Here is a 23,537-nt window from a genome sequence, read left to right on the forward strand (position 1 = left end):
CGCTGCCCCGGGTGGCTCACGGTGTGTCAGTGCACACAGGCGTCCAGGAGCAGCTCTGATCGTCATGGAAGCAGAAACGCCTCGCGAGGAGATGCAGGTGAGCTCGAGCGCACTGAGTATAGCTCGTGCTAAATTTAAACTGAGACGGCGGTTTAACTGCCTTAGGGTGCTCCACAGCGATACGTAGAAACAAAACAACTAAACAAAGTACTAACGGTCAACGCTGGGAAAACCCAAAAATGATTCCAAAAGACCCCAAGGGTTGAAAGTGAGCCGAAGGTTCTCATAAAACGAAGTGCCCAAACTGCATACACAGACAAACTGCTCATCCGGGTGCTAAACCACAGCAAACAAAATTAGGCAGTCTCACTCCTCGAATCGATCAACAGCACTTGTACTAGGATGTACAGGGGATACGTTTTCAGATGAATAAAAGTTCCTTTTACCTCTAGTAGGTGGCAGCGGCCATCCATTCACTCCCACATGCGACAAATAAATTACACGGCCCTCTGACCTGTCAAAACGTGGAGATCGTTTTCATGCTTGCCAGTTCTCTCTACCAGTTGAACTCTCCTTAGAGCTCCGGTTTTCCATATCTATTGAACTCTCCTCAGATAGCTCTCATACCGATCCTGGTTTGACGGAAGAGCGACCGATAACCCAGGAACTAGCAGGCGCAGGTCCGGTAGCTATAAAAATCCAAAGGCAGGAACCGGCAAACTGTAAGTGAGGAAGGTAGCAGAAGAGCCTCGAGTCCTGACACACTTCAGCGGGCGACCGATGGTGGTCACTGGTGGGGCCCCTGGTGTCAGGTTCTTAAGTACGTAGATTACTGTTTCAAGATAGGTGCTTTACCTTAGGTAATTTCAGTTTTCTGTTTAACCATCTGTTAAGGCAGCACAGGCAGGTTCTTCCGGATCGTCGCAAGATGTAATAAGATGAAATAATTGGAAGTAGCCGAGGTGTAGCATACGAAGAATGCTTTATTAATCAGAAAATAAGTATCAAGGGGGGCCCCACCAGGAGCAGCCCACTTGCTGCTCAACCCGTCCTCAACTGATCCTCACCCTCAGGCATTCCAACACTCCATTCTAACCACGCACCAACATTCCACTCTGGCTGAGCAGCCAGACCTACAATACTAGTCTACTACACGCACGTTTTCGCAACTCATCACGGGGGGCCGCTTTGGAAACGCTACTCTTAAGGTACACTAAACTCATGGAGAGCCTGAAGCAAGTCAAAACCCCCCCCCCCCCGCGCTCTGTTCTCTGTTTTTAATTTAATTGATACTGCTAGGTATTTAGGTTCTGCTGTATAGTTGTTTAATCTGAGTGTAAAGAGGGATCTTATCCGAGAAGCCCTTGAAACAAACCGGACAATGAACCCCGTAAGGTTAAAAGTAAAAAAAACTTCTAGCATTTACTTCTGGCCTCCTCCTTCTCTGCCTGAAAGAAATGGGCTAAAGTATGCTAGTTTAAGGACTTCATATACACAAAATCCGGACAGGCCAGAGATACTATGATCACTGTTGGACTTGGCCCTTGTTGCAGGGTCATCCCTAAACTTTTTGCCTTCCTCCTGTATTTTTTCTGACCTGGTGTTGGCTGTTTTATGACTCTGGGCACCTTACCACTGCTGATCAGTGCTAAGGTGCATATGCTCTCCCTATGGTAAAATGTATATATTGATTGACTTCCATGTTTGGCTTATTTGGTTTACTATCAGTCCCTAGTAGAGTGCACCAGGGGTGCCAAGGGCTTGTATATCCAGAGGCTGCTAGTGGGCTTGCAGCACTGGTTGTGCCACCCACAGAAGCAGCCTGGTAAAATGTATCTAAGGTCTGCCATTGCAGAACCTGCATGCGGTCTGGTACTGTCATGCTGACTGGGCAAGTGTCCCCACTTGCCAGTCCCTAAACCTTCCCTTACCTTCATGTTAGTCACCCCTATGGTAGGCCCTAGGGCAGGGTGCATTGTAAGGATAAGGTAGGACATGCCCTGAGGTGTGTGGCATGTCCTAATAGTGAATTACAGCCATTTTCGTTTTTCACTATTGTAAGGCTACCTGCTCTCCATAGGCCAGAATGGGCTGCTAGATTATAACACTCTATAATCCTAGCAGGCTCCGGAAGCATGGTAGAAATTCATGTTTAGTATGCCTGAACTCAGAATAATAAAATACATCTTTTAGCAAAGGTTATTTTAATATCCTGGGTTTGCAAATGCTACTTTTAGAAAGTTAGCCTTTGCGTGCCTAACCATTTCAGTCCGCCTCTGGAGGGGAGGGCTATCTTCTTTGTGTGTAGCTTGAGTGACAGGGCTGGGAAGTTCCAGGAAACAGGCTGGGGCTACCAGGTGATGAATAGAGAGATTACACCAGGATGGGTGGGAGGAGTGCACCTTGACTCTGAATAGGGCAGTGATCTGCCACCACAATGCTAGCTCCACCCCCTGGGGAGCATCTGATGTCTCTGCCCTGCCTGCTGAAAGAAGAAGCCAGAGTCCCAATCACAAAGTGCTCCTCACTGAAAAGAACTGGACTGGGATTATGCAAAGGCCCCCCTGGCCTGTAAAGACAAAGGAAACTTGGTATAAATGTAGGAGCCCTGCGCCTAAGAAATCAGATCCTGATTGAACCACGAAGAAACTCTGCCTGACTAGAAGGACCTGGAAGAAGCTGAAGGAGGAGTAACTTTCCCTGACCTGGGGGATTGGCCTACAGTTGGTGCCTTGCTGAGAAAGGAGAGGAAAAGACTGAAAGAGACTTTGCACTTTGTTTTTCAACAATCTCCAAGGCCTTGGAAGAAGAGCTTGCCCCCTGAACTGAGTCCCAGGACCATTGGACACATCTGCCTCCCAAAATTGAGTTGCCTGGACAATTTTTGCTTGTTTCCCGCTGGATTTGGCCCCAGTACGACTCGTACCCCAGCCGCCGCGAAGCCGTTTTTTTGCCGCCCGGCACCGTGTGTCTACGCTGAACCAAAAGCGTTAGTACGCACCGTATCCCTCCTGGCCGCATCGCACCTAACCTTCCCCGCCGATTCGAGTCGTACAGCCCTGGCTGCCGAACCCTGTACGCCGGACCCAAGCTTCATAGTCCTGCAGGTACGGTCCGTACGCTGCTAACGTACTGCACCGTGCCGCACTCAGAGCCGAGAAGCCGCATCACGCTGATCCTCCCCGTACGCTGTACGGCGCCGAGATGTGTCGCCGCCTATCCGCACCGAAGGTACGGCTCGAACGCCACGGACTCTGCAAGCTGATCCGGGCCATCCGCACGTATCCCTGAAGGTCCCGTACCGACGCCGCGACCCGACCAGCATCTGAATACGCTGCCGAACTACGACCCGGACCCATCAACTTGTCCCGCATTGTCCGTTGCGGACCCCACGAACTTAAGGTACTTTGCTCTGTTCGCACCGCAGCGTGCATGTTACGGACCCCGGAGTCCGCACCGATTGTTTGACTCGTACTTTCCTTGTGTTTAATGCGGACGAGTCGCACACCCAGGTACGAACCGTACAAAGCCTGAAAAGCAGCAGAATTGACTAAAAGAAGCCTATTTTTGTATTTTAAGCCTTTTTACAAGAACCTTGAACTTTAAAATAATACTGTAGTCATTTTATTCGTTATTCTGGTCTTGTGCTAAGCCTTATATAAAGAGAACTATTTTTGATACAACCTTGACTGGTGTCCATTTGTGGTGTGTCATTGTATTACTGTATGTGTTCACAAATGCTTAACCTATGACGCCCTGAGAATAGTCTTGACTGCTTGCGCCACACTACCTAAAGGGTGAGCAGGGGTTATTTGAAAGGGTGATCCCCTTATCCTGACTTAGAATTGAGAGTCCCTGCTTGTCGCAAGTGCATACCTGTGCCAACTAGAGATTCCCAATTCTAACAATCACTGACAGCGTTTAGTCCTACTTCTGTGTCTGGCCTGTCCCGATTTTTTCTTCTCAAAATCTGGTTACCCTACCTACAGCTCCCTCTTTGCTGAAGTCCAATGCAACAGTTAAACAGTCAGAGACCCTGCAACGACATGAACCTATATCAACTGGCAAAAATTGACCATCAGCCTCAACAGGAGCCCAACTCATCGAACTCGGTTCTCAGGACCCCAAAGATCTGCAACAGCAGGGAGAAGATCATCCTATCATCCTCTGATGAACTCTGGAAACAGCGAGGCACATTCCGAAACTTCCAGAATGCCGTCGAAAGACAAATCACTTGTTCTCATTGCTTAACAAGGGAGATAAAAACACCAAACCCATAGACACCGGTCCGTAATGGACATATCAGAATAAATACACATCTTCATTTGGGGGGTGGGAGGGACATCAATACATATGAAACAATCAAATGCACATGTAAGCACAACTGTATGCAAGTGAATTCGTGAGATAATCCTCACCTCCTTAATAGAATTGAAAATTCTTATTGCGTATACTAAAATAATTTTATTCTATGTCACGACCGGAGGCTTTGATTATGCTTGTTTAAAGCTGAGCTACCACCACAGAAGCAACATCCACAATAGGCTTATAATAAAATGATTTAAACAGAGATTCTGACTACCAACCTGCCGCCCTTAGAATATCATCTAAGCGAAAACCCAAAGCAAAAGATTTAGAATCCATTGCCCCTCTAGCGGAGTGGGAGCCAAACACAGATGTATCAATGCCAGCTTCACTAAGAAGCCAGCACATCCATCTGGCCAGAGTGGCAGATGCCACAGGGCAAAAAGGCTTTTATAAGGTAATCAACAATTGAGCCCTCATATCTGTACGAAATTCAGCAGTACTCACCTCATACGCTTTCAAACGTTGTGCCACGCAAAGTTTAGAATTATCCGGAAAAGCTGGTGCTGACCTGGAATAACATTTGGTCCATTGCAAAACAGACAAGCATTTACAATGCAATAGGTCACGCATTTACGCGAGTTTGAGCTATTGACATTACAAATGACAATGCCTTTTATTTTTGTTTTCGTTTTTTAAACATAAATAAAAGGCATTGCCATTTACAATGCCAATAGCTTAAACTTGCGTAAATGCGAGACCTATTGCATTGTAAATGCTTGTTTTAAATTTTGTGAAACTTGACATTTTCCTGAAAATATACTTTAATGTACTAACACATAAAATATCATAAGTATATATTTACCACAAAAGGAACTACAGGAAAAAATGAAAAATTAATTACCCTGGAGCAATTGACCACAACACTACAAAACTGATGTCACCGCTGTTTGAGCCAGCAATTGAAGAATATACTAAGGAGTGTGGTACCAGGAAACTCGAGTTCTAATACTGGATTTTCAAATTGACAAAAATGTGCGATTCTTGCCCGATTGGGCTACTGCTAAGGAGAAAACGTAAAAACGAACAAGAATATTTGAGCGACTGGAAGATCCCAAAAGTTTATTCTATTTTTCGTGCTTGCTAAGCGGGTGGAGATATGTGCTAGACAGGAATTTGTGTAAAGGCGGACTGAGGGTTATTGTTCCACCCGAATGCCTCTGCTTGAATGGTTTATACAAAAGGTACTGTACAAATTCAGAAATAGAGCAGGGTTTCTGGTGGCCAAAAGACATGACAGGCTGTTGGGATTTTGTTTCCGTTCAATTCGTGACCTTTCACAGCCCTGCTGTGACTAATCCACAATGTGCTTTCGGCCCACAACTTCCAGAACCTTCCTACTCTTGGATGACAGGGTAGTGACGTCTCGTGTGGCGTGCCTGTGAGGTCAGTATCCCTCACACACAACTCGAAGGGCATTTTAGCTCCGTGACTGTGAGGCACACGACCTTACGCCTGACTACATCATGTCAGCATTTCTTGCTAGATTAATGTCTCCGAAGAAGGTCATCAGAAAAGGGGCCAAAGCGCATGGTCACGTGCTTGTGCGTAGACATTGCCAGAGTCTTGATTTGAAAATGTCAGAATAAAAAATTAGCTAGCATTCGCGCCAAGAATTTTCAATTCTATTAAGGACACGGAGGCGAGGATTATGCTTCTCTTTCATTTACTGCAAACCAACAGCAGCCAATGAGAATCATGATAACAGTATAACATAACATTCCCAGAATGCTTATGGTAGGAAAATAACAACCATAGAGACTAGCTCTATATAATAGTCAGCCAAACCGGAACACTTCCTCTTTTATTGCCCAACGAGCAGAGTCCAAGTCCATCAGTATGAATTCGATAACCACAGTGAAACATCCAAACCGCTCCAAAAGGCTGGAAACCCCAGGAAACGTAGAACTGGCAAGTGAAGAACATAGAACGCACTCTTCAGAGGATCACCATCTGGTCTAATCTCCTTTCTGATCAGCGCCTGAAACAGAAATATCATACTCGTAATAATTGTCATTGACTGATAAATCAGGGTGGGTAACATGACATCATGAATCATCACCAATATTCATTTGTCCCTGGGCGGGATAATCCTCGCCTCCGTGTCCTTAATAGAATTGAAAATTCTTGGCCCGAATGCTAGCTAATTTTTTATTCTATTACAGGAACGGAGGCTTCAGATTATGCTAGTTTAACGCTTATGTAGTACCACAGAGGCTACATCGCCCACAGGCTTATAATAAAACTGCTTGAAAGTAGAGCTGGAAGACCAGTCGGCCGCTTTCATAATATCGTGTATACTGGTACCCAGCATGAATGACTTGGAGGCCATAGCACCTCTGACCGAATGTGCCCCAAACACATTAACATCAATGCCTGCTTCTGACATAACAAATCTCAGCCATCTGGCAATAGTAGCGGAAGTCACCGGTTTAAACGGTTTCTGTAAGGCAATAAGCAACCTGGAAGAACCAGAAGGGCGAATCGATCGTGTACAATCTTCATATACCTTAAGACATTTGACCACACAAAGTTTCTCATTCAAGGGAAAAGTATTGTAATCTATAGACCTGGAAAAAGTTTTAGTGCGAGCAGTGATAACAAATGACAGTCCTTCAGGAGAAAAAATCCTACCCTCCAAATCAAGCACTTTAACATCGGACACCCTGCGACATGAAGATAAACATAACAACATGGCAAGCTTAGCTGACAATTGTTTACGAGACAATAATTCATTATTAGGCCATGCATCAAACAGAGTCAAAACCTTTGAAACATCCCACAAAGAAGTATACTTAGCCTTAGGTGGATTGGAAACGCAAATTCCTTTCAGAAGCTTACATGCCACCGTTGCATGCCTACCGGCCGGCCATCTAGCTGTGAATGCCCTGCTGAAATGGCAGAACAAAAATTATTCACTGATCTGTATGATAGACCCTCGGCGGCTTTTTGAGATAGAAAATTCAATATGTGAGAGAGGTCTGCTTCCACGGGATCCAGATGTCTCTCCAAGCACCAACCCAACCAGGCCTTCCAGGCCGATCCGTATCTCTTTCTGGTAGAAGGGGCCCAAGCTTGTTGAATAAAGGTGGAAGTTTGTTCCGAAATTCCCGGCAACGACCACTGTTGCCGGAAAGCCTCCAGGCCATCAGGGACAGCTGCCCCGCTAGAACTAGCGGATGGAGCTCTCACTGAGGGTCCTGGAGAATCTGAGGGAAGCAAGGGAGGCAGAGCGGGCAGTCGCACGCCATCTCTAGGAGAACTGGGAACCACGGCTGCGACTTCCATATTGGAGTAATCAGCACAATCTCCGCTCCCTGCCAGGAAACTTGATTCGCCACCCTGGGAATCAGGAGAAAGGAAGGAAACGCGTAATGGAGGTTCAGAGACCAATCCTGAGTGAATGCATCTGTTGCTTTCGCCAAGGGATCCGGCCTCCAGCTGAAGAACGCTTCGAGCTCACAGTTTAGTCTGGAGGCAAAAAGATCCGTGTGGAAGGGGCCCCACAGCGCTTGGATCTGATGGAACAGGGATGGATGGAGTTTCCAATCGCTGTAATCCTTCAAGTGGCGTGATTGCCAATCCGCCACCGCATTGTCTCGCCCCGGAAGGTACTCCGCAATGACCGATATCTGATGCGCTAGGCAATAATGCCAAAAGTCTTTGGCTATCTCCGCCAACATCGGGGACCTGGTACCCCCCAGCTTGTTGATATAGCGTACAGCTGAAATGTTGTCCATTCTCAACAGAATACAGCAAGAAACCTTCCTGGGGGAGAGGGTGCGAATCGCAAACGAACCCGCCAGGAGTTCGAGACAATTGATATGAAGCTCCAACTCCTGGCGAGACCATCCGCCCCCCGTCGTGACCTCCACGCAGCGGGCTCCCCAGCCCGACCTGCTGGCATCCGACTCTATGACCACCTCGGGCGAGATTCGAAGATCGCCCGACCGTTCCATGCCTCCACATGGGTCAACCACCATTGGATTTCTACTCGGGCTTCCTCCGAGAGCGGGACAAGGTCTGAATAGGAGAGGCCCTTCTGGAGGTGTCTGATCTTCAAACGCTGTAAAGTGCGATAGTGTAGAGGGCCCGGGAAGATAGCCTGAATGGATGATGCCAGCAGGCCCACCAGGCGAGCGATCTCCCTCAGAGACATTACCCGCCGGTCCAGAACCTTTCTCAATTCCTTCTTCAGGTCCCTGATTTTGTGTTTGGGCAGAAGCAACTGCGCAGACTGCGTGTTGACCACAAATCCCAGGAATTCCAGAGATTGCGTCGGAGTGAGGACTGACTTCTCCCTGTTAACTACAAAGCCCAGACTCTCTAACAGTGACATCGCCAGCTGTAGGTGAAGAGATGCTATGTGCGCTGAAGGAGCCATAATCAGAATATCGTCGAGATAGATTATAAGACGTATGCCCTGCTCCCTGAGATGTGCTACCACTGGCTTCAGGAGTTTGGTAAAACACCATGGAGCCGAGGAAAGACCAAAAGGAAGGACCAAATATTCCAGGCGCCTGCCGCGCCACTGAAACTGTAGAAATCTGCGATGGGTGGGAAAAATGGGCACTGTAAGGTAAGCAGCCTTGAGATCGAGGTGGACTAGCCAGTCCCCCCCATCTCAAGAGATCCGCCAGAAGATGGATACCCTCCATCTTGAAATGTCGATAAAGGACAAAGGAGTTGAACCCCTTCAGGTTGAGAACCAGTCGGAATCCCCCACCCCTCTTCTGTACGAGGAACACGGTGCTGCAGAAGCCTAGGGGACCGTCGTCTTCGCAATAGGTCACCGCGTGTTTGCGCAGCAGCTCGTCTAATTCTAGATCTATAAAATGCACGTCTTGTTGGGAAAAAAAATAGGGGTTTGGGAGTCGACTCCTGAAAAGGAGTTTGGTAAAAATCTATGTGAAACCCTTGCACTGTCTGAAGAACCCAAGCGTCCTGAGTAAGGGCCTGCCAATTGTGAAGAAAAAGGCGAATCCGACCCCCCAGAGGAATAACAGACAAAGACACTGGGCTTACCTGCTGTAATTTGAGGACGGGAGTTTCCTCTGTTGCCACCACGGTGGAACCCGAGACGATTGGATCGTCTCGTAGGGTAGAAGGTGCCACCTCTGGTTGAATCCTGAAAGTCTCCGCGGCCTCGGCCATAACCACCTCTCGCGGGACCCTGATGGTACTGGTGGCCTAACGAGCGGCCCCTGCCTCGTCCGGCCCTTCCAAAAAGGCCAGCAGTGGTGAACACCCTTTTGATATTTGACTGGGCTTTATCTAGACTCGTGAATGTCCCTACATACTTGGAGACGTCTTTCACGAAACGGTCTCCGAAGAGTAAGCCTTCCCCCGCCAATTCCGTCAGGTTAGTATCCATGCGCATAAGGAGGGATTTCCTGCGCTCGGCTGAAATGGCGCAATTTGCATTGCCTAGGAAGCATATAGCACGTTGGGTCCAACCTGCCAAAATGTCAGGGTCAATCAGATCCCCAGACTCTTTGGCCTTCAGAGCCATCTCCAAAATTTTAGATAATGGGCCAATAGTATCCAATAACTTATCTTGGCATCCGCGCCAAGCGCGGTCGATGCCCTTCTTAGGGTCCTTCTGAAACTTTTTTAAGAACGCTAACATGTTGGGATCTATGTCCGGAGTCTCCACGACCTTGTCCGGGACATCTGGACGGGGGCATTTTGACCTCAGGCGGTTCCTAACATCCCTATCGAAACTACGCCGTAAATTCTGGTGAATGTAGTCTGCCACCTCCGGAGGAGGCGCCCAATCCGAAGACCTAGGGTGCACTATTTCTTGGGGATTAAAGTCAAAGGGTGTAGAAGGTTGATAGACTGGGGGCGATTGAGAACGCACCCCTGACTTTTTAGATTTTTTCTTCTTGGGTGACAGAGTGTGGCTGGTGGAATCCGTGTCTGTGTCGGCATCAGTATCCGTGACCACCCTGGACGCTGCAGGCAAAGGATTAGGGGCCCCAGAATATGGGTGGTCCCTGGACGCAGGGGGGGGAGAGTGGTGCTTGTTTGTGCATGAGGCCAATTGGAGGATTTAGACTTAGATTTCGATTTACCCCCTGACGAAGTAGACGCCTGTATGGTATCTTGTTGCAACAGTCCATGCCGCTTGGCGAAAGTTTCCAGTTGCGCCGTAATGGGCTTTAATGCCGCAGCCAATGCTTTATTTACGGTCTTCGGGACCGCCACCTCCACCGCCTTAGTGACGGAGTCCTGAACCGAGGCGTCTAAAGCCTGTACAAGGTTGTCCTCGAGGGGGGCATGCTCCTCCTCATAGTACCCATACTCGTCCTCCTCAAAGTAGGCCCAGTCTTCCATGTCCACCCGGGAGAAGGTGGCACGTCAAGACTTCAAAATATATATATAAATATATATATAGGAGTCCCAAAGGGGATCAGTCAAGGGGGAGCCACCCTGGTGCAAATACTCTTGTATAGAGTCTTTATCAAAGCTCCTCAGCAAAGCTGTAATCAGGGCACCCAAAGGGCATAAAAGAGCCTAAAGATACACCAGCCTGCACACAGCTGGGGGCCTGCCACTATTTTACAGCCTGGGAAGGCGTCAATCAAAGGGCACTCTCTCCGGACAACCTGCTGCTCCAACGCGCGAAGAAAGACGCGTGGAGCGAGGAGGAAATCAATTAAGCTTTGTGTAGCCCAAAAGGAGCCCAATTGGGCTACACGACGCGAGGCTCAAGTTTCTTTGCGGGCCCAAATTAGGGGGAGCACCGCCCGCCACCGCAGCGCGGCGAAATACATCGGGGGCAAAAGGAGACAACGATCGGAAGGTGAGGCGCGCTTTAAAGGCGGAACCGCCACCTTCCGATCGGCCGGTATAGCGCACGAGCGTGGAGCGCCGTTACAAGCAGGCGCGCGAATCAATAACGCACAACCAGGCAATGGCAGCAAACAATGCGCAATGAAGGCAATGGCATCAAAGACATGGTCAATAAAAGGCTGCAATATCATTGAAACGCAACTCAGAGACAAAGCAAGATATAGAAGATCGAGCACTTATCTCTGCGTAGGAGCAGCAAAGAAAGAGGAAGTGTTCCGGTTTGGCTGACTGTTATATAGAGCTAGTCTCTATGGTTGTTATTTTCTTACCATAAGCATTCTGGGAATGTTATGTTATACTGTTATCATGGTTCTCATTGGCTGCTGTTGGTTTGCAGTAAATGAAAGAGAAGCATAATCTGAAGCCTCCGGTCCTGTAATAGAATCTCAGCAAAATTTCCTCACAGTGGCTGCTCGTAAATGTTGATGACAGAAGTTCGAAGTTAACAAGAGATGGATGCATTTCCCTATGTAGCACATATTGCAAACCGAATAGACCCCATGTACTTACAATTTCTGCTAGAGAGAGGGCTGATTCAAAGAAAGGGAACACGGTAAGCCCAGGATCACTGGTGGCTGCGGAGATTCAGCCTCATGTCTCCCAGCTTTGCAGTCTGATTCTGAACCATATTTTTTGTGGCTTCAAGACAGGTGAAAGCTGCAGTTAATGGGCGTTCCATCCTTGTGACCAGTAACTCAACACACAACAGGTGTCTCCAGACACAGCAGAGGCACCATAAACTGAACTGCCTTTTCACACTTATTAAAATCATCATCTGACTCCATGTTACTCACGTTATTAACCACAGAAGAATTATAGACGCAGTCTGCCTTGCCAAGGTTAAGTCACGTGATCTGCAAGCTAAACAAACATCTTTGCATCAGGTGAACCCGGAGCCAATCAGCTCTCTTACTGATGCCACAACTTAACCCAAAGCAGCAGAAACACGCTCTATGGACGTCATATCGAAGTCAGTAACTAGTTTTGGCAGTAGGCGATTTGTGTGGAACAGGAAATGTAAAGCTTAGACTCCGAGTCTGATTCTGTGTCCAATTACAGCTCTATAAATAAACAGCCAATTATAGGTGTGTGGCCCAAGACCCAAACACATAACTAACAAGCCCGCGAATGGTGTATGCGCGCCACAGCGAGACATCTGGTTTCAATTATCGCACCCATGTCTGGGCACGATAATTGAAATCACATGGTGGCCATGTGGGTAGCCGCCACCAATAGGCCATGGGCAGAGCAATGCGCCCGTCTTTGGCCAATTGCGTGGGCCAAAACAAAAAGCACACGCACAAGCGTGTGCGATTCTTAGGTTAATTTAAGAAAGCCCTTACATGAAGTCTTCGCCAGAACAGCGCATGCGTGCTGTTACAGGTTCGACCTAAAAAGTAACCCCCTCTGGAGAAAAAAACTGTCCCAGCCAGATTCAGAGCCCTTGTGTCAGACACACGCATACATGAGATCAGACACAAGCATGGTCAATTTGGCTGATCGCTATTTCTGAGAGAGATACTTATTCTCAGGCCAAGAGTACAAAAACCATAGGACTACGTTAATGTTCCACAAAACTGAAAATTTTAGGCTTAGGTGGCTTAGCCATGCGAATACCTCTCAACAATTCACATACTATGGGATGCTTGCCGATCGGTTTACTATCTACTGGTAAATAACCCGCTGAAATAGCAGACCGAAAATTGTTCACAGAGCAGTAGGCCATTCCAGCGGAAGCCAGGGAGGACAAAAAAGGTATGACCAAACTACATTCTGCTTTAAGATCTGCACCTCATTCATGGCACCAATTACACCATCGTCTCCATGCAAACGCATAGCACTTGTGTGTGCCCGAGGACAAGACTTGACAGATGAATGCATTAGCCTCTTGCAAAAGGCCAGGGAGACTCAACCTTTCCCGGAAATTCTCCACATCACCAGAGAGAGGGGCTCCGACAGGATGAGTGGATGTGGAAGGCCCACCAGATCCAGAAGGAGGTTTCAACGGCAGGGGATCAGAATCGGACAGGCACATACCATTCCCAGAAAAATTGGAAACCTTGCTTGCGCTTCAACAGAGGAGTCATTAAGATCAGCTTTGCTTACTGTTGCCTCAACTGCGACAGGTCCTGCCTCCCAGTAACACCTCCGAAAGTGGAATTATTCTCACATATGCAACCAGACTCCTGGAAAGAGCCCTGTGTAGTCCCTTCTGGAAAGGGTTCCTTTTGGCTCTGGGGCGGAAGGGGTAGAAGGTGGGATTGTAAGTGGAATCTTGATTTCCCCCTCTATGCTCCTGATAGAATTCTAGTTGTGGACCTTGGTTATAACCATGGCAGATCGCTCATCCCTAAAGCGTCCGGCCCTGCAAAAAAGGGGACAGAAGACCTTCTTAATAGACCCCCTGCGTCTTATCCAAGTTGTTGTAAGTCGCCAAAAACTTCAAAAAGGGGTTTCCAAATAAGTCTTTGCGCTATGGGGCCCAATTCTGATGACGCAAGCTCTGTGAGCTTTAGGTCGAGTTTGAGGAGGATGGACCGGCGCAGTTCACTGGATATGGCACAGTTGGCATTTCCTAGCTGGAAAATGGCTCCTTGGGCCCAGCCAACGAGGACATCAGGTTCAATGGGAATCGCTGATTCTTAAGTGTAGTAACCTAATGCCAGAATTTTAGTTAGTGGGCCTGATACGTCCAGTAACTTATCTTGGCATCCACGCCAAGCCTGATCAATTCCTTTCTTCGGATCTTTAGAATATATTTTCAGAGATGTCACTAAGGTTGGGTCTTCTTCTGGGGTGTCCGTGACCTTGCCTGAAAAGTCCGGACTGGGGCACTTTGACCTCAGCCAAGCCCTGATCGAATCCCTTGTCCTAGTCGAATCCTGCTCGAATCCCTGCCAGATATGTGCCTGTACATAATCCAATACTTCTTTTTTTTTTTTTTTTGTCCTCATTTATGCGATCTTAATAAATGAAGTGCAATCAGGTCCTCTTGAGTATAGGCGCCCTTGTAGTAGAATTTGAGGCCTTGCTTCAATACCACCGATCTCATAGATCAAGGGTTCTGGGTACTGCAGCTATGAGCCAACAGTTTTGATCGCGGTGTTAAATCATTGGACAACCCTTCCTACCCTACCATCTGAGATTATCCCATAGCTCCCAATGCACGGTGCGTTTGGATACTCCTCTAGCTTTATCCAAAGACCTAAATTTGTGTACCGACCCCACCCATTCGTGAATCATTGGAGGGATGGGTAGTATTCATTTTAAACAAATTTCACGTCTTGCTATCAATATGAGTACAAATAAAAGATGTTTCTGATTTTTTGTTAAATTAATTTTATCACAGTCTAGAATACCCAAAATACCAAATATAACAGAAAAAGGTCTTACCTTAAAGGCCAGATTTAAGCATTTACCAATAAGCTTGCCTACTTCGTTCCAGAACTGGCCAAGTTGAGGGCAAGAAAAAAACATGTGTATATCGTTTGCTTCTTCCTCACCGCATTTTGGGCATTTTTTCTTTAGCTGGGTACTCATTTTGGAAAGCTTCCCCGGGGTCCAATACGACCTATGTAAGGTGAACAAATGATTTTTCCTCAATGGTGCAGAAATAGTAGTGTACCACAAGTGAGTATAAGATACTTGCCAAGCGTGTTGTAGGTCTTCAGCCGGAAAGATCTTCTTCCATTTGTAGTCTGTAAAATCGTAATCCGATTCTTGCTTCTCTACCAGGGACCAGTACCACTTCGCGACTTCTTTCTTTCCCGGGGATTTATGAAGATTATCACCTGTAATTGTAGAGTGTTCTGGTCCGATGACTTGCGATTTAACCCAGTTGGTCAATTGATAGAATTTGAACCTCGAGATTCCATTCATAGTTAGCATCGCCAGATCATCCCATGATTTTAGCATACCGTTTTCTAAGAGATCACCCCATACTGTTATTCCGGATCATTTCAGTGGAAGAGCTAAAGAGTCTTGCAAACATTCGTACCGGGAGAATTCCATATTGGGGCTTGTGAACTGTAGTATGGGTAGTTCCAGATTTTCCTTATATCGGACCAGGTTTTGCATGCTGTTCGCAGTACCTTTTAGTTTTATTTTTTTGAAGAATCTGGGATGACCGAATTTGCATAAACAGTTAGTATAGTTGGTTATTGCTTTCCAGTAGAGTGGATACGAGGCGTGGTCTAAAAAGAGATGTCTTATGTTTTTAAAGTGAAAGGCCCTATAATACATCAAGAGATCTGGACTAGCTATCCCACCTCGATGTTTTTTTTTACTCAGATTTTTCCAGGCTATCCTAGACGTTTTAGATGCCCAGATAAAGGAGTTAAGCTTGCTTTGGATCTTCTTTATTTGCAGTGTGTTAAACTCCAAGGGAATCGCGTTAAAAACAAAGGTAAACTTAGGCAAAATAGTCATTTTTACTACGTTGACTCTCCCTATAAAGGACAGAGATAAGCATGACCATGATTTAAAAAGTCTCCTCATTTCTCTAGTTTTTAACATCAAGTTCCCTTGGGCAATTTTGTCGATATTTTCTCGAATTTGTATCCCTAGATATCGAATTTCCTTCTTAGGGTCATATTGGGAGGAGGGTACATTCCACTGCATGATCTCTGTCTTTTGTTGGTTTATTTTGTACCCAGAGATCTCCCCAAATCTTGTCAGCATATCGTCCATAATGATAGCTGTCTCTGTTAACTTATTTGAATAGACCATCAGGTCATCGGCAAATAGTGCCACTCTCTTCTCCCCTGTCTAGTGCCCCTCTTGATTTGAACACTGTTAGTTGTGGCACCATTTACCAATATTTTCCCAGTCGGGGCCGTATAGATATTTGCTATCGCCTTAGCAAAATGCTGACCTAGGTTATAGTATGTCGGAACCAATCCCTCCAAGAATTGACTCCAGACCTGGATGACGACGCCCCCCCTTCTTTACCTTTTCAGCCACGGGACTGGGAGACCGACGGAACGAGACTGGCAGACTTCCCCAACACAGGTCACTGGCCCCTTAAGACGGAGACGGAATCACCGATGACGAACACCTGGGGGCGTGACCACGGCCCCTCTTCGGCCGATAAGGATTGGCCACCCGGACAGGAAGGCGGAAGTTTCCCGACGGAGGAAGGAGCCGGACGTGTGGAGGAGAAGACGGAGGGAGAGAACGAGAGTAAGCAGACGCCTACAGCGACGAACACCGAGAAGCCAGGAGGCCAACGTTCCTACTCTTCGCCCAGCCACTGCCCTGGAGGGTCGTGGCTCAGCCAGGTATGTCACCGTTTACGGGGCTCGTGGGAGGCGGGAGGGGAGTCCAGTAAGCCGGGGTAGAGAGAGGGAGGCGCCGACTGCGTGTAGCGTAACTTCCCCCTCGAAGCGCTGAACTCCGCAACCCGACCCTGTGGTGACAGACCCCCCCCCCTTTTCCACAAACCCTTGCACTAGACGGCTCGCTGGGTGTTTTCCCTTCACACACTCCCTTTTTATCCCATGCTTGGATAAAACACTAAGACGTGTGTTTTTCTTTTGTTTGCTTTTGAGAAACGAGTCCGAAGGAGGACGTGGGTCTCCTTACCAGACAAGTCGTCCGGAGAAAGGAGTCATATGGTGGAGAAGTCATATCCCCTCTGAAGTCCCTGAGCGGAAGGAGCTTTAACGAGACTGTCCTGATTCCCCGAAGAAACGCCTTGTATATTATTTCATCTGTTCAATAATAAAACACCACCTCCAAAAGCCTACCGTCTGCTGGGTCCATTCCTCTCCCCTCGACATATGGTGGAGAATGCGGGCAGACTAACCTCTTGCATCTCGAGTCCCCATGGATGCCCTTATACAGCATATAGTCGAGGGTCAAAAGAAGCTGGAATGGGCTGTCGAACGCCAGCTGACCTCGGCCCAGGCAGATAGAGACACTTTCAAAGACCTTTTGAAGGCCCAGATGGAGACCTTGTTGAAGGTGGCGGAAGAGTCGGTCCCCGTCCCGGGCCATAGAACCACCAAACCGATATCCGCCCTCCCCACCGTCTCATTACAAAAATACGTACCGGGGGAAGACCCGGATGCCTTCTTATTAAATTTCGAAAGGGCTGCACGGGCCTCGGGCTGGCCAGTCAGTCAATGGCCGTTTTTTCTTGCGCCTCTCCTGACCGGCGAGGCACAAGCGGCGTACCAGGTCGCTAACGCGGGTGGGGTCACACCCTATGAAGACGTTAAAACCCTCATCCTCGACCACTTAGGCATGGACACAGAGGCTTATCGCTTAAGGTTTCGAAAGGAGAAAGGAACTCCTGCAGACACTCCGAAAACCTTATACTACAAACTTAAATCAGCCGCCGAGAAATGGTTAAAACCCGCCGAACGCTTCAAAGACGAATTTATGGGGGCTGTGATTTTGGAGCAGTTTTTAGAAGCACTTCCTTTCTCGACACAACTGTGGTTAAGACAACACGCAAACCTCACTGCAGAACAAGCTGAAGAATTAGCCACAGCCTTCTCACGGGCTCAACCAAGGCCCTCTCCTTGGGAAACGGAAAAACCAAGAAAAGCCATTACCCCGAGAAAACCCCTCCGACCCATCAAAGAACCAGAGAAGATGCGACCCCCGCGAGGCGATCTCCCCCTCAAAGCCCCCCAATGCTTTGATTGTGGGGATTGGGGGTCATATCGCGCGCTTCTGGCCACGAAAGAAAACGGAGGAACCAATGGACGTCAGTTACCTCCCACAAAGTCTCATGTATACGGCCGAGATGGGGACCTCCTTTTATGTAAGTCTCTATCTGAACGGGGTTCCTGTCCAGGGCTTGCTTGACTCTGGTTGTCGCCAATCCGTGGTAAAAGCTTCCTTGGTGAAACCTTCCCAATTCCTCCCGGGTAGAAGGGTTCTAATTCGGTGTGTGCATGGGGATGTCCGTTCCTATCCCATGGCCCGGCTTGAAAGCAAGTGGGCGGGACCTCTCATCAGTGATTGTGGGGGTGTTAGACACCTTACCCGAAAAACTGATCCTCGGCACAGACAATCCCACCTTTCTCTCTTTTTTTCTCCAAACTATAAAAGAGAGGTGCAGCCAATCACCAACAACCCCCGTCTCAGGCGCCCTATTGACCCAAGAACCTTGGTTGACTGATAGGGATTTCCGCTGGGCCCAAAACAACGATGCCTCCCTCTTACATGCATGGTCGGAAGCTCGACAACCCACCAATCCCTCTTATCCCAAGTTTCAAATCTCAAACGACCTGTTATACAGAGTAGCGGGACCCGGAGAACACCCTCAGCTCCTAGTACCTCAGGACTTTCGAGAACAAATACTGTTCTACGCCCACTCCCATCTCCTTGCTGGTCATACGGGAGCGGAGAAAACCACCCAAACCCTCCTACGGTTTTTCTACTGACCTGGTATCTATGCGCAGATCCGAAAATACTGCAGGGAGTGTCCTATATGTCAGAAAGTAAACCCTTACACCCCTCCGCAAGCCCCCCTACAACCCTTACCTATCATAGGTCAACCATTTGAAAGAATAGGGATGGACCTCATTGGACCCCTTCCCCGATCCAGGAAAGGATTTCAGTATGTACTTGTCCTAGTCGATTACTGTACCCGTTTCCCTGATGCCTTCCCCCTCAGAGCCCCCACTACTGCCAATATCACAGACAAACTAGTAGAGTTCTTCTCTAGGGTGGGTTTTCCCCGACAAATCCTAACCGACCAGGGCACCCCCTTTGTATCCAAGTTAATGGCCCAAGTCTGCAAAACCTTAGATGTACGGCACTTAAAAACTTCGGTCTACCACCCCCAGACCGATGGCCTGGTGGAAAGGTACAACGGGACCCTCAAACTCACCTTAAAGAAACTCCTGACTGGGGAGGGAAAGGACTGGGACAGGCTACTTCCCCTTGCTCTTTTTGTGATTCGGGGCCAAGTCCAGAGCAGTTTAGGGTGTTCCTCGTTTGAATTACTGTATGGGCGACAATCCCGGACCTTGTTGGAGATGACTAAGGAAGCCTGGGAAAGGGGACAAAACGACAACCTCGAGATGTTGGAATATACCCAACAACTACGGGCAAAAATAGGCAAGCTGCGGGATTTGGCCCACGCCACTTTGGACCGAAAACAGACCGCACAGAAACAAGCCTACGACAAAGGAAAGAAGTTGCGAACCCTGGGGGTGGGAGACTGGGTCTTAATTCGTTTACCCTCATCTCTGTCTGCCATAAAGACCGAATGGAAAGGGCCCTTTCCGGTCGTGGCCACCCTAGGCCGTACCACCTATCGAGTTCGCCTAGGTCCCAAGAAAGTACAAACATATCATATCAATCTATTAAAAAAATGGCTAGGCCCTCCACCCCTCCCAAATCAGTTGGTGCAGACCCTCCAACCCGACTCCTGTACCCTTCCCCGCCTACCAATCAACGACACCTTAACTCCACAACAACGAGATGAGTTGCTCCACATGCTCTCGGAGTTCCGCTCCCTTTTTTCGGACCAACCAGGAAAGACCAACCTGGTTGAACACTGTATTGAGACAGAAGCAGGGAGAACCGTGAGACAAAGGCCGTATCGGCTTCCTGCCTCACGCCAAAAAGCCGTCTCCGAAGAAATTAGACAAATGTTGCGAATGGGAGTCATCCGTCCTTCGACTAGTAATTGGAACTCACCCATCGTCTTAGTACCAAAACCTGACGGTTCCATCCGTTTCTGTATTGACTTCAGGCAAGTGAACGCGATATCTAAGCTGGACGCATACCCGTTACCCCGAGTGGATGAACTCGTAGAACGACTGGGGGAAGCTCGCTACATCACTACACTCGACTTGACCAAAGGTTATTGGCAGGTACCGCTGCGCCCCTCAGATAGAGAGAAGACCGCCTTTTCCACCCCTGACGGTCTTTACGAGTTCAACGTCCTTCCCTTCGGGTTGCATGGGGCTCCAGCCACCTTTCAAAGGCTGATGAACACCATACTAAGACCCTTCCAATCGTTCTCTTCCGCATATCTCGATGACATCGTCATCCATAGTCCCACTTGGGAACGGCATCTAGAGGACTGTCGCAGGGTCTTGGGTTCTCTTCAGCAAGCAGGTCTACATGTCAACGCAAAAGAATCCAGGGCAGCCTTTCACCGGGTAAAGTATTTGGGGTTCGTCATTGGTGATGGGTGTATCGAACCCCAGGAAGAGAAAATAAGGGCCATTCAAGAAGCACCCTTACCAACCACCAAGAAGGAGGTCCGAGCATTCCTTGGGTTGTTGGGTTATTATAGGAGATTCATCCCACACTATTCAGAAATCTCAGCACCCCTAACGGACCTCCTACAGAAAAACACCCCAAAAACCGCCCTGTCTGCTCCCTCCCTTGCAGTTCGTTCCGCCATTCACGCACTGAAGCAGGCCATCACTAACCACCCTGTCCTGATCTCCCCAGACCACTCCCGTCCTTATATCCTTCAGACTGACGCCTCCGATATAGGCATTGGCGCCGTTCTTTCCCAAACCACCGGCGATGGCATTGAGAAGCCTATCCTATTCCTCAGCAGAAAGCTTTTCCCACGTGAACATGCGTACCCCGTGATAGAAAAGGAGTGTCTAGCCATTAAATGGGCTGTAGAAAAACTCCAGTATTACTTGGAGGGGACACGCTTTCTCCTCTACACTGACCATGCACCCCTTGTCTGGATGAGCCGTAACAAGGGTAATAATCCACGTATCCTGAGATGGTTCCTTTCCCTCCAACCATATGCCTTTGAGGTTTGTCACCGTAAGGGTCTTCTGAATGCCAATGCGGACTTTCTCTCCCGGTTGCCCATCGTCCCCAAGCGGGACAGATCTGGGGTGGGGGTGTGTCGGAACCAATCCCTCCAAGAATTGACTCCAGACCTGGATGACGACGCCCCCCCTTCTTTACCTTTTCAGCCACGGGACTGGGAGACCGACGGAACGAGACTGGCAGACTTCCCCACCACAGGTCACTGGCCCCTTAAGACGGAGACGGAATCACCGATGACGAACACCTGGGGGCGTGACCACGGCCCCTCTTCGGCCGATAAGGATTGGCCACCCGGACAGGAAGGCGGAAGTTTCCCGACGGAGGAAGGAGCCGGACGTGTGGAGGAGAAGACGGAGGGAGAGAACGAGAGTAAGCAGACGCCTACAGCGACGAACACCGAGAAGCCAGGAGGCCAACGTTCCTACTCATCGCCCAGCCACTGCCCTGGAGGGTCGTGGCTCAGCCAGGTACGTCACCGTTTACGAGGCTCGTGGGAGGCGGGAGGGGAGTCCAGTAAGCCGGGGTAGAGAGAGGGAGGCGCCGACTGCGTGTAGCGTAACTTCCCCCTCGAAGCGCTGAACTCCGCAACCCGACCCTGTGGTGACGGACCACCCCCCCTTTTCCACAAACCCTTGCACTAGACGGCTCGCTGGGTGTTTTCCCTTCACACACTCCCTTTTTATCCCATGCTTGGATAAAACACTAAGACGTGTGTTTTTCTTTTGTTTGCTTTTGAGAAACGAGTCCGAAGGAGGACGTGGGTCTCCTTACCAGACAAGTCGTCCGGAGAAAGGAGTCATATGGTGGAGAAGTCATATCCCCTCTGAAGTCCCTGAGCGGAAGGAGCTTTAACGAGACTGTCCTGATTCCCCGAAGAAACGCCTTGTATATTATTTCATCTGTTCAATAATAAAACACCACCTCCAAAAGCCTACCGTCTGCTGGGTCCATTCCTCTCCCCTCGACATAGTATATGATGACTTGATGTAAATATAGCCAATTAACTCGGTCAAAGGCCTTGGCCGCATCATAGGTAAATATTGCTAAAGGTACCTTCTCCTGAGTTGCTATATCAATAGCTCCTATCAGCTGGTGCGTTAGGTCGTGTAAGTGTCTCCCTCTAACAAACCCCTTTTGATCTTCATGTATTATTTTGTTAGATAGGGATCCAAGTCTGATGGCCAATATCTGACTATACACTATAATCGGAGTTAAGAAGCGAGATTGGTCTGTACGACTCACAATAGGTAGGATCTTTCCCTGGTTTTAGGATCAAGCTAATTGTGGCTTTATTCCAAGATTTGGGGATTGGATACTCCTCGAGAAAAATACTATTAAATAATCCAATACTTCTTGAGGTGGAAGCCATACCGTGTATCTCGGGTGGATGATCTCACTAGCTTCCAAGGTAAGTACCTTTGGTTGCCGAGCCACGTTAGCGTGTCGTGTCTTTCGTTTGTGCTTGCGAGGGGTCTGGCATCTCCCTGATCTGAGCACTGTGAGGAAATAGAGCTTGTGTCATCTTGCCTCTGATCAATAGTCATGGGCCAGGTTGAGTGCTACAGTCAGGATCCTTCACCAGTGACTCAGCTAAGCTATCAAAGTCTGCAGCATGGTGGCCCTTAGGGGTGTTTGCACTGGGTCTGGCTTGGGTAGCTGACTGGCCATCCCCAATCCGGAACAGGGGGTTGGAATCCAACTCTGCTGTTCTGCATACCCACACAGGTGTCATTTCAGGGGTTCAATGGCCCTCACAAGGGCTTTATTCACCGAATGCGCACCCCGACGTCAAGTGCATCTACAAGGTCCTGCTTCAAAGACCCCGCAGGGTCCTTATAGAAACAGCTCTTCATATTATTTTCATAGTACTCAGACATTTTTTACTGGCTGCCTCGCAGGGGTTCAATCGCTTCAGGGGGGAAGAAAGGTACCAATAGACAGGAGGAGGACAAAGGCCAAAGCCCCCCACAGGAGCAAATTAGGGGGACTGAACATATAATTCCCTAAGGCAGGTCAAGTCTAGCCACATATTGCAGCTAAATCCAAGTAAGACATGGAGGGCGGACCTGCTGACACTCCAAGCAGAGCCTATGGATGTCTAATCACTGCTTGAAACGTAATGGCAGCAAAACAGAGGTGATGATTGTAGGAAATGCTCCATCCATCTGGTCGTCAGCATGGTGGCCTGATTCATTGGGCCAGCTGCCAAATCCTAAAACAGAAGTAAAAAATCTGAGAGTCTGGCTCGACTCAAAGCTGACATTTAAGAGTCAAATCCGGAGAGTTATAGATAAATTCTTCGGAACTCTAAAGGTCCTGAGGAAGGTCCTTGACCTATTGCCTGTCAGCTCTAAAAAAATGATAGTACATGCCGTGGTCACCTCCCAGATGGACTACGGAAATGTCCTGTATCTAGGCGCAGCGAAAAAAGGAATAATGAAGCTGCAATCTATACAAAATGCAGCAGCCCGCCTAGTGCTGAACCTCCCAAAAAAAGCATCCATATCAAAAGCCTTAGCCAGACTGCACTGGCTGCCAGTCGAAAA

At 48.4% G+C, this 23,537-nt stretch overlaps 1 protein-coding gene across 1 annotated transcript; it reads left to right on the plus strand.

Annotated features, from left to right (window-relative positions):
• The first annotated feature begins 5 nt into the window (after positions 1-5).
• On the plus strand, positions 6-21,890 carry LOC146871325 (uncharacterized). Its single transcript, XM_085650824.1, has 3 exons — positions 6-97; positions 16,182-16,502; positions 21,138-21,890. The coding sequence occupies exons 1-3, from the start codon at positions 65-67 to the stop codon at positions 21,516-21,518; spliced, it is 735 nt and encodes a 244-aa protein (XP_085506950.1). The 5' UTR covers positions 6-64; the 3' UTR covers positions 21,519-21,890.
• Positions 21,891-23,537: the final 1,647 nt, after the last annotated feature.

This window comes from Triturus cristatus, chromosome 1_1, assembly GCF_964204655.1.
Source record: "Triturus cristatus chromosome 1_1, aTriCri1.1, whole genome shotgun sequence".
NCBI lineage: Eukaryota > Metazoa > Chordata > Amphibia > Caudata > Salamandridae > Triturus > Triturus cristatus.

Bases quoted from the DNA above. Each gene is read 5' to 3' on its own strand.
- LOC146871325 (XM_085650824.1), top strand. From the start codon at position 65: ATGGAAGCAGAAACGCCTCGCGAGGAGATGCAG. The intron at 98-16,181 runs GTGAGCTCGAGC...TTACCTTTTCAG, and splicing joins CGCCTCGCGAGGAGATGCAG to CCACGGGACTGGGAGACCGA. The intron at 16,503-21,137 runs GTATGTCACCGT...TTACCTTTTCAG, and splicing joins GAGGGTCGTGGCTCAGCCAG to CCACGGGACTGGGAGACCGA.